We start from the raw sequence: 12,142 nt of genomic DNA, 5'->3' as shown, positions 1-12,142 counted from the left end.
TGATGTGTGCATGGCTCTCTAGAATCTCGGTGGTGACATGCCCATCCAAAGAAGCGGGTTGACAACCGCCAAACTGGTCCAAACCACAAGCCACGAGATGCCTGTGATGTCGAAAATTAATGATAATAATGTACCCTCAGTCGTCACTAGTCAGTCCCAAGAATTAACCCCGAATGGGTCCATACTCCATAAGGTGGCCCCATAACTAAGCATCAGCTAGTTGCAAGCGCGCAAAGGCGCAGCCGCAGGCCTAGCTAAACCTAACCTAAGCTAGGAGCACATCATATGTGGAAGATGAGAGAGATCTAGCCACTCACTTGTAATCGATATGTATCCTCCTCGATCCCTCTTTTACTTTTGAGTCCTTCATCCTTTCACACGGAATGCGCTAGACATATAACATTTTTGTATCGAAATTGTATATGATTGTGGTTAGTAATGTGTATATATCATTTCAATTAATGAATTTATCTCATTAGAAATTAGTTATGTGAATCTTATTTGCCACATTATGTGATACATACATAATTAGTAAAATGCAGAACGAGTATAGTACATAAAAAATATGTACATGTATTGTTCAATAACTTTGCTAAAAAAATATTTTGAAAAATTCAACATTTTTTAATTTTAATATTTAATTATTCAAAATGATCTTATATATATATATATATATATATATATATATATATATATATATATATTTCTTCACTAAAACGTTAAAAAGATGTATAGAAAACGAGAATTTTATATGTATTATTGAAAAATGTGTGAAAATAATATGTATTAAACATAAAAAGTATACGCGTACATGTATAATACACTAGAGTTCTATGTAATTTAACGAATTATTCAAACTTGTATTTGTTAGATCCCACATCGCCAAGGGGAGAGGATCCTCTATGCCTTGTATGCACATGCCCACCTCCATATAGCACGAGGCCTTTTGGAAACTCACTAACTTCCGATTCCATTGAAACTCCGAAGTTAAGCGAGTAGCGCACAAGAGCAATCCCATGATGAGTGACCCACTGGGAAGTTCTCGTGTGAGTTCCCAGAAATAAAACCGTGAGGGCGTGGTCGGGGCCCAAAGCGGACAATATTGTGCTACAGCGAAGCAGGGCCCGAGATGTGGTGGAGCTCGGGTTAGGATGTGACATATTCCTTGGAGGGGAAGGATTCTTCCCTCCCTTATTACTATAAATAAAGGTACTGTGTAGTGGGAATAACACATCCTCTACACAACCCTACAAACACATCTCTCTCTACTCTCTCTCTGTCGTGCCCCCTCTCTCTTCCTGTTAGATTAAAATAACCCACAGCACGTTATCAGCACGCTCCTACTGATGCGCTTAGGAATCTGACGTGGAAATTTTCTGCATCAAACCAGTTCATTAATATCATCACGCAATTAGGTTCTTCCAAAACAATGGTTTTTATCTCGATATTTTTGTAGCCTTGATAGCATGAACATTCACCATAATGCATGACTTAACTTTACGTTTTTCGAATTTTAGATTCTACATAAATTTTGTATGCGTTACATCCATAATTGTTGAATTATGTGAATTGATATTGTCATGGATTGAATTATATGTTGAATATACATTGAATTAATCTAGAAATTGAAAAGAAATTGAAAAAAATTAAAAATAAATTTATAAGGTTCTTTGAACCAAAAACCCGAGCCAACCCATGGAGCTATCAACTCCACTTGGAAAGCTGGACGCCTATAGCGTTAGACCCAGAAACTCTAACTCGCCTGTAGCGACACTACGGCCTTGCTCTGCGTTTTTCTAATTTAATACACAATGTCGTGATTATGGACCAAAATCATTGAAATTCCAAAAGAATTTCATCGAATTTGGGTGAAATTCGAGATTGAATTTCACGGGTTTTTCTTTCCTCCTCACCGACGTTGGGGTATCTCCCTCCGTCACTAGGATTGGCCCGTCGTCGAACCCATGGTTGTGCACCGAGAACCATGTCCCAAAACTCAGCCACCAAAAGCAATGGCACCGATCTCCTTCCTTAGCAACATAATCCAGCACAGCCTTGGGGTGTTTTGGACTTGACCCAAGCCCACATGAGCTTTGATTCTCTCGACATGCATTACAAAGCCCAATTGGGCCTTTGTAAACTCAACTCACAACACCAGCCCATAGGGCTATAGTGTCCTCGTGCCTTGCAACATATAGGATTGTGTCCCCCTAGATTCATCTGCCCCCACATCGCACCAAAGCCCGGCCCTTATGTTGGTACATATGTGTCCACACAACACTAGATCAGCCCTTGAATGGGCTCTTGCTAATCTATCCATTCGGGCCTTCTATCATTAAGCTTGCGTCTGTAGCCCCATTTTGTGTGACACTAGGCCTACCTGCAGCTAGGCTCGTGCCCCTTCTAGCCTAAATTTTGGGCCTAGGCCGCATAACCATAATCACTTAGCCCACCCATGGGCTTTGGTCCACTGTTTTGGCCCTGAGTTTATATTGCCTTTTTTTTTAGAAAATTTTGGGTTTTATATTTTTTACACCTACACTTTAATTTTGGCCCGAGTTCCAATAATTCAATTATAATATAGACCCTGAAGATCCATTTGCATATTTACTTGTTGCATACTTCTATATATACATTTGTGTTTGTCTGCAAAAACATATGAACCTGAAGTTCATAATTCTTTTGAAACCTGAAGTTTCCAGAAACATGCCTTGTTTCGAAAACCTGAAGTTTTCCTTATCACCCATAAAAACCCGAAGTTTTTCCATGGAACTTTAAACCAATATATGTCTATTAGAATCTGAATGTTCTACTCCTATGTGAATGGATTGATTTTTCTCCATTACACTAACCATATTCTTGTCCATTTGTTTTTGGTGACAGGGAAATGTCAAATTTGAACAAACTCAACTTCACTGCTTTAGAGGTCTCCGAAAGAAACTACCTCAAGTGGGTCCAAGATGTGAAGCTCCACCTCACAGCAAAGAATTTGCGTCCCACCATTGAAGATGAAACGGACAACCCGGTTAGCAAAGCTGAGAAAGCCACTACCATGATCTTCATTCGAAGGCACATTCATGATGCACTGCAAACCAAGTACCTTGCTGAGGAAGATCCATGAACACTTTGGGTCTCTTTGGCTGATCAATTCGATCACCAAAAGGACATCTTCTTGCTTGAAGAAAAACATGAATGGCAGCATTTGCGCTTCCAAGACTTTATGTGAATGAATATAATTCTGAAATTAGTCGAATCTAATCACTTCTCAAGTTCTGTAATGAGAACTTGACTGAAGAGGATCACTTTGAGAATACCTATTCAACCTTCTCTAGTACCAATATTGTCCTACAGCAACAATATAGAGCTCAAAAGTTCACTAAGTTTTCGGATTTGATCTATGTTTTACTTTTCGCTGAAAACCAAAAACAATTATTGATGAAGAATTATCAGGCTCAACGTACTGGGGCAACTGTTATGCCTGAAGCACACTATAGCACAAACCAGCGAACAAAACGCCAACATAGGCATGGTAGGGGTGGCCAGAAGCCACCCCATCAAAGTCAACAGAGCCAATGCCCATCTAAGGCAGGAAACCGAGCTCATAAGCATTCTAACCTCATTCCCAAGGCCCTAAACTTCAAGAATAAGGGCAAAGCACATGATACGATGGATGCGGACATGTTCTCGTCATAAGAGTTTGAATCAAACTTTGTGCAAGTGGACCAAAATGGAGGTTTCTAATTTTCAAGAGGCCATTACCCCTATGGAAGATTATAATCTTAGACATGAACTATTTTTAGTTGATTTTAGAACCTTGGGGGCCGAATTCCATCTTGTGGCCAACCCCCCCCCCCCCTTTTTTTGTTTTTTGTTTAAGTTTGAATAATTTTCCTTTATGTTTGGATTATTTATTGGTGATTTGTTTTTGGATATTAAGTTTTTTTTAATTACCATCCTTGAATACCTAAATTATTTTGAATGGATATTTGTTTTTGAACTTTTATGCATGTCACCGATTCAAATTAATTTTTATTTCTAGGTATGACTGGTGGGAAAGTTAGTATAGTGCAACCACGCACACCGTTTTGCGTGAACGTATATGTTTCACTAACTTCGTACCTAAGAATGCACCTTTGACAACCCTCTCAGGCCCATCCAACCTGATCAAAGGATACAGTAAGGCACGTATAATGTTGTCCAATGGTACAATCTTGACCATTGAAAAGGCACTTTATTCTCCACGTTCCGACAAAACGTTGTTGAGTTTCAAGGACATTAGAGATAATAATACCACGCTAAAACCTATGTAGAAAATGAAGTTGAATTTATGTGCATCACTTCCTATGAATATGGCTAGAAACATATTCTAGAAAAGATGGAGTGTATCCCGAGTGGTCTGTATACTACAACCATATGCCCTATAGAGAGCCACTATGTGGCCAACTCTACCTCAAGGATCGCGCACGAAATTACACTTTGGCATAATCGTTTAGGACACCCTGGACGAACAGCAATGCGCCACATCCTCAAATCTTCACACGAGTATCCACTAACCCGAAGTTATGTTCGATTTAAGGAATTGCATGTCAAACTTGCTCCATAGGAAAGGTTATTATTAAGCCTTCTTAGGACAAGATTCGTTCAAATCCTCCTATTTTTCTACAAAGGATTCAGGGGGACATTGGTGGATCGATTCACCCTCCATGTGGACCATTTAGATATTTTATGGTACTGGTTGACGCTTCCACACGCTGGTCACACGTGTGCTTGTTATTCACAAGGAACGTTGCATTCTCCAAACTATTAGCTCATGTTATCAAGCTCAGGGCTCACCACCCTGATTATCCAATTGAATCTATTCGATTGGATAATGCTAGAGAATTCACATCTAACACTTTTGATGACGATTACATGTCGGTTGGGGTTAAAGTTAAACATCCAATACCCCATGTTCACACCCAGAACGGTCTAGCAGATGCATTCATTAAGCACTTATAAATGATTTCTCGATTGTTGATTATACGTACCAAGCTCCTGATCGCTGCTGGGGGCCATGCAATATTGCACGTAGCCATGTTGGTCTGCCTGAAGCTTGTTGCGGCCCAACCATATAGCACATTCAGTTGGTTAGCAAATACGAACCCGACATATTTCATCTACATATTTTTAGTTGTGCGGTCTATGTGCCGATTTCGCCACCCTTACGTACAAAAATGGGGACTCAACGAAGATAGGAATCTATGTCGGATATGATTCTCCTTCAATTATCTGTCACGAAGAACCTTTGACAGGCAATCTTTTTACAACTCATTTTGCAAATTGTCACTTCTATAAGACAGTACTCCCACTTTGTCTCATTTGGATCCATGCACCACTCAATCTGAAACTGAAGTGCAGTGGATATTAGATCTTTAGAGCATGCCAGATACTTTCACAGATCTAGCACGAGTGACAAGATCACATATTCCAGCTGCAAATGTGCCTGCAAAGATGGATGTCCTAAATGTACGACGGACTTCCCTCCCAGAGGCCCAGGATGCCACTTTGGCCAATCCACGTACATTACTGGCTAGCCAATCCTCTGCCTTTACACAAAAACGTGGCAGACCACTTGGTTCAAAGGATTCACACCCCCAAAAAAGGAAACCCACGATACAAGTTATTGAGTCTACTGTGAATCCAATTGTCGCCTACTCATTCTATCCAACTCATGAGGAAATTCTAGATTACGAAAGTGTCCTTGAAGAGACGAATTTACCTCCCGATGATTGTGAGATTTTGGGCCATTATGCTAGTTTAGATGATGTTTGGTGTAGAAATAAAATGATTATCGACGATGCATTAGCATATACAGTAGCTACTGAGATCATGTTGAGCAATGACATTGAACCTGTTTCATTAATGGATATCAACGTAGAACTGATTGGTCAAACTGGAAACAAGCAATCCAAGTTGAACTCAATTCACTTGCAAAATGTAAGGTGTTTGGGCCTGTAGCCCCTACTCCTCCACATGTGAAGCCCTTTGGCTACAAGTGAGTTTTCATTCAGAATCGTAATGAGAAAAACGAAATTGTAGGTTACAAAGCTTGTCTTATTACGCAAGGCTTCTCACAACACCCTAAGATTGACTATGACGAAACTTATTCAGTTGTTATGGATGTGATTACTTTTCATTACCTTATCAGTTTGGTAGTTTCCGAAAAACTGAGTATGCAGCTGATGGACATAGTAACTGCGTATCTTTATGGGGATCCTAATACGGAAATTTGTATGAAAGTTCCCTAATGACTTAAATTGACTGGATAAAAATTTTCCAAACCTTAGAACGCGCATTCAATTTGGCTGAGGCATTCACCCTACGGTTTAAAGCAATCCTGAATAATGTGGTATAACCGTTTGAGTGAGTATTTTACTAGTCAGGGATATGTGAACAACGAATTATGCCTTTGCATGTTCATTAAGAAGTCACAATCCAGTTTTGTGATAGTTGCAGTTTATGTTAACAACATGAACCTCATCGAAACTCCTGAAGAGCTTAAGAAAACTGTCTCGCACCTAGAGTCGAAATTTGAGATGAAAGATCTAGGAAAGAATTCATATTGTCTCGGTCTTGAGATAAAGCACCATCCGGATGGAATCTTAGCACATTAATTGAACTACACCCAAAAGGTGTCGCACCGCTTTAACGAGGATAAATGAAGCATTCGAGTACTCCTATAGTCGTACAATCGCTAGATGCAAAATGAGATCCCTTCCGTCCAAAGGAGGATGATGAAGAGATTTTGGAACTCGAAGCTCCTTATTTAAGTATGATAGGTGCTTTATTATACTTAGCTCAATACATTAGACCCGACATCTCATTCGCTGTTAATCTTTTGGCAAGATACAGTAATGCACTAACGCCCAAACACTGAACTCGTGTTAAAGACATCTTCTGTTACCTTAATGGTACTACGGATCTGGGACTGTTCTATCCTTATGGATCCTTGAGTGATGTTGCATCCCCTTATCTCGAGTCGATTCTTGCCTCGTTGGTTATGCCGACGCATGATATTTATCTGATTTGCACAAGGTACGTTCTCAGACGGGTTATGTCTTTACTAATGGAGGCACTATAATATCTTGAAGGTCAATTAAATAGACCCTAGTTGCCACTTCGTCTAATCATGCTGAAATTCTCACCTTACACGAAGCTACTCGGGAATGTTTCTGGCTGAAAGCAGTTATGGGCCATATTTAAAGCTCATGCAATCTTTACCCCGTCGTTGACGTCCCGACAACGATCTATAAAGATAATGCAGCATGCATCGAAATTCTCAAGAAGATTTACATCAAAAGAGACAACACTAAGCGCATTGCACCAAAGTTCATCTTCTAACATCAACAGCAAGAGCATCAGAAGATTGAAGTCATGCAAATCCTCTCACAAGACAATCTGGTCGATCTTTTCACCAAATCACTACTGAAGGTGACATTTCAGAAGCTTATTTAAGGAATAGGTATGCGTAAACTTTCTGAGTTGTAACATTGTTAGTTCTCTTTGAAAATATGTCAAACTCAGGGGGAGTATCCTGAAGTATACTTGCTTGAACTTAATGTGCTCTTTTTCCCTACGATTAGGAGCATTTTTTCCTTTGGGTTTTTGCTACCTACAAGGTTTTGACTAGGCATCCACCTTGGGTTGATCATATCCCTGATGACATCCCATATACGTTTCATTTAACTTTGCATTCTCTCACACATTTTTCCTTAGACTATGGGCTTTTGTCCCTACTTGGGTTCTACCATAGCCATTGGGTTTGTTGTGAGACTTAGTTCCATACTTTACTTTGAGACTAGCATGTTCCCAGAATCAGTGTCGATGAGTCGACTTCCTCAACTCTACATGATGCTGAATCTACTTGAGTATTTACACACTCAAAGGGAAGTGTTATAAACATAGTATTTAAGGATGATTGTGTAAATCCTAGGGCTTGTATTCCTTGGAGGAGAATGATTCTTCCCTCCCTTATTACTATAAATAAAAGTACTACGTAGAAAGAATAACACATCCTCTACACAACCCTGCAAACACATCTTTCTCTCTGCCATGCCCCCGCTCTCTCTCCCTATATATTAGAATAAGCAACAACACAATATACATACTAATAATAATACATTACAATTGCCATGAACATTTACATATAGAAGATATTTGGGTTAATCTCAGTTTACTACCCTGAAGTTTCTTGGTTTTCAACATTTCATACATGATTTTTTTTTCGTCCCATTTGATACCTAAAATCATAATTCTAGGACACTTTCATACATCAATTAAATTTTTCGTTAGAACATCTGTTAACTGATGACGTGGCATCCAAGTGGACAATGACTAGGCACCACGTGTCAATATGGGCCCATGGGGGTATTAAAAATTAAATAAATAAATAAAATAATAAAAATAAAAACGTTTCTCTTCCCCTCCCTCTTCTCTTCCAGATTCCATTCCTCCCTCTTCACCTCCCTGACCTGCCTTCTCCCTCTCCTCCACCCTCTTCACCCCCTTCCATTCTCTCTCCCTATATCAACCTTCACCCACCCCTTTTTCTTAGAACCATTCAAATGCCACCCTATATAAACCACCTCAATCTTTTCCCCTCCTGAAACCGTCGCCAGTCATCACCCTATTTCCTCACACCCTCAATCTCTCTCTCTCTCTCTCTCTCTCTCTCTCTCTATAGAACCTTCATTTTTCTCTCTCTAGAAATGGTGGGTTTAGGAGTGGTTGCGATGTACGGAAACAATGCAATTGCTAAGAGCAAGAAGTCATCATTCTCCGTCAAAGTGGATCTCGCCCAAATGTTTCACAGCGATGTGATTATAGACATCGTCAACGACCAGCAAACCCAAGTCATGGAGGAGGCCGGTGCATGCACCATCATGGCCCTAAAGCTTGTTCCCACTAATATTCGCGCCCAAGGCGGCATCGCCCGAATGTCCAACCCGCAACTCATCAAAGAAATCAAGCAAGCTGTGACAATCCTCGCCATGGCCAAGGCCTCTGATCAAGGCGTTGATCTCTTCGTTGGTGGCGAACTTAGCAGCGCCATCGATTTAGATTTAGAAGGTCTGGATTTAGATTTGGAGGGTTTGGATTTGTAGGTTTAGGGTTTGGGTGACGGGGGTGATGAAGGCGACGGGGGTGGCATAGTTTGGGTTAGGGTGGGTGAAGGTTGATCTAGGGAGAGAGAAAGGAAAGGGTGATGAGGGTGGTGATGGTGGAGAGGGAGAGGTGGGTCGGGGAGGTGAAGAGGGAGGAGTGTGAGGGATCGGGGAATAGAAACGTTTTTTTTATTTTTTATTTTTTAATACCCACGTGGGCCTATATTGACATGTGGCGCCTAGTCATTGTCCATGTGGGCACCACGTCATCAGTTAATGGATGTTCTGATGAAAAACTTAACATATGTATGAAAGTGTCCCAGAATTATGACTTTAGGTACCAGACTGGGACTAGAAAAAACTTCATGTACAAAATGTTAAAAACCAAGAAACTTTAAGGTAGTAAACTAAGATAGTAGATGACGACGTGGTAACTCCCATAGCATGGCGACTCGATATATTTAATTTCTGCAATAATATATATATATATATATATATATATTTGTACGTAGTGAGCTCATGACTTGCAATTACCTAAGTTAAAGGCCACATGCAATTTGACTCTATACCAAGTACTAGAAGAATTCACCACGAGAAACATATTTCTGTATTTATATATTCGTATGCATATTAATCAACGTGTAAGTTCATAAATGACTAACTGAAAATAATGTTAAATGCAAAAGTAATGTTACATCATGATGATAAACCTTCTGACTTGGTGTTTCCGTCCATCATGCATGCAGGTGAAGTCAATATCCTATATGTGTAGCTGAGATTCTGAAATATCTGAAGCGTCAAAAGGAAAAGAGAATCATAAAAATAAAGTTAAAAATATATGAACAAAGAGGTGAGAAAATACGAGGTCAATGGTATGGATCCGGAAGAAATTAAACAAGTGGGCAGCTAGTGCTACACCTTTCCAGTAAGGACTAATTGAGGAGGACAATTCCAGTAAGGACTAATTAAGGAGGACAATAAGACTTCATACATATATAATAGAATGTAAGATTAATTATCTGAGTAGGGAGCCAAATGGTCGGTCCATCCTGAAAATGACTCGCACGCGTGTATAATATCTATTATAATATATATTATAGTATTAGGTTATGTGTATATTATTAATTCGTGGCATTAAGACAAAGTCAATGTTGATCGGCTTGGTGATGCATATGATATTGGAAGTGGGTGAAAATTATAATCCTAACTCTTCATTTTTGTCAAATTAAGCTCATCACCTACCTCATATTTGATAGTCTGTATTAACAAATTGGTAACCAAATCTTTATACCTATGGATTCTAGTTGGAATAATAGGCCTCTTACCACTGTGCTTTTTGCTGATTCGTTAGCTAGGTTTGATCAGCTTCTTCCAGTACTGTATACAATGATAATAGCTAGGTTTTTTTTTTTTTTTTTTTTTGGTCGAAACATTCAATTTATTAAATTGTTAAAGATATAATTTGTGATGCAAGAGCCCAAGAAGCAATGTTTGAGGGAAACTTGATTGTATATTTTCTAACAAATAAGAAAGTACATTGTTAAATGCCACAAACCTTGCATATTAGGCTTTACTTCTTTAATATTAAATGAGGAGGTGGCAGAATGTACTGTCCAACATAAGATTATCTTACAACCGCCAAAGTTTATTGTCCAACATATATATTAGATAAATTCTGAGTTGATAGATTGAGTTACACTACCAATATTGATTGTTATATCATGAACATCTTCATCTTGTTACTGTGCATACGTAAATTATTCTTAATGAATGTTGTGGAATCACCGATCATCTTTATTCATTTTTGGGCTCCCTAACTTCACATTAACATACAACGTCAGCATTGCAAGATGGATAACATTACACTATCACAGTCAAAGTTTATAGTCCAAGACAACAAAATAATAGTACAGTTATAGTTATAACACAGAACGATATAGTTATTACTATAACAAAGTTGGTGTTTATATTGTAAACGCTCTAATAAAGTAAAGATATTATACATCAAAATCTCTCTATAGTGATACTCAAAAGGAATAACCTTCTTATAGTCATAAAAGTTCTAGTCTCAACTTGGGTTAATTATATATAGGAATAAACTCTACATTATAATAAGTTATATTTTTTCTGATCACATCTTAAGAAAATTGGTCTTTATTAGTTATAATTGTTATTTAGTCCAAAAGTATGCATGTCACAAATAAAAAATTTAGATGAACTACAATATTTTTCTAAAGTTTTTTTGGGACAATGCTTTATTGTTTAGAATTGGTGTCACGTCTTTGAACTTGTGAGTATCGTCAACATGAACACCTTCTTGTTGAAGTCAAGGTGTTTCTAACTTCTCAATCATTTTTACTTCTTCTTGACATGAAACTTTTGGTATGCCTTTAGAGATTAAGTGTCTCTCTTTTTCAACGTTACATCTCAGAAATTGGCGTACTTCATTAGTTACTAGTTCTCGGAATCCATACAACTTTTATTAAAGATAATTAACTAAATTTATTTAAGTAACTTTGTGCCAACATGACAGAGGGGGCGTTGGGGGGAGCGAAAGGTGCATTCGCACAGGGCCTCAAATTTGAAGGGATCCCAAAAATTTTTGCCATGTAAAGTTATGTAAAAGGGAATTGTTATTAGCACTCCAAAAATCTAATTTGACACTCCAAACTTTCTATAATTAGAAAGAAAAATACACTTGTGAGGAGTGTAGAATGAGATTTTTGGAGTGTTAATAACAATTCCCATGTAATAATGTTATATATTTAGAACATTGCTTCTGTTATTACTTTAAAATCTCATTGTGCATTCCTTATAAGTGTATTTTTTTTCCTTTCTAAATATAAAAGGGTAATTATAGGGAGATTAAATTTGTGAACTAAATGATGAGTTACTAATAGGAAATGATCACGTTTATTAATGCTTAAATAATAATTCAATCATCAACTTACATGTTACTATAGCGTCACTCAATATAAAAATTTCTAGTACAATGAGAT

At 38.3% G+C, this 12,142-nt stretch overlaps 1 protein-coding gene across 1 annotated transcript; it reads left to right on the top strand.

Moving 5' to 3' along the window:
- The first annotated feature begins 8,747 nt into the window (after positions 1-8,747).
- Positions 8,748-9,143, top strand: LOC137728345 (pyridoxal 5'-phosphate synthase PDX1-like 4). Its single transcript, XM_068467158.1, has one exon. It carries the CDS (start codon positions 8,748-8,750, stop codon positions 9,141-9,143), a length of 396 nt encoding a protein of 131 aa, XP_068323259.1.
- Positions 9,144-12,142: the final 2,999 nt, after the last annotated feature.

Source organism: Pyrus communis, chromosome 1, assembly GCF_963583255.1.
Source record: "Pyrus communis chromosome 1, drPyrComm1.1, whole genome shotgun sequence".
NCBI lineage: Eukaryota > Viridiplantae > Streptophyta > Magnoliopsida > Rosales > Rosaceae > Pyrus > Pyrus communis.
This window is presented reverse-complemented; position numbering and strand designations above follow the sequence as displayed.

Bases quoted from the DNA above. Each gene is read 5' to 3' on its own strand.
- LOC137728345 (XM_068467158.1), top strand. From the start codon at position 8,748: ATGGTGGGTTTAGGAGTGGTTGCGATGTACGGAAACAATGCAATTGCT.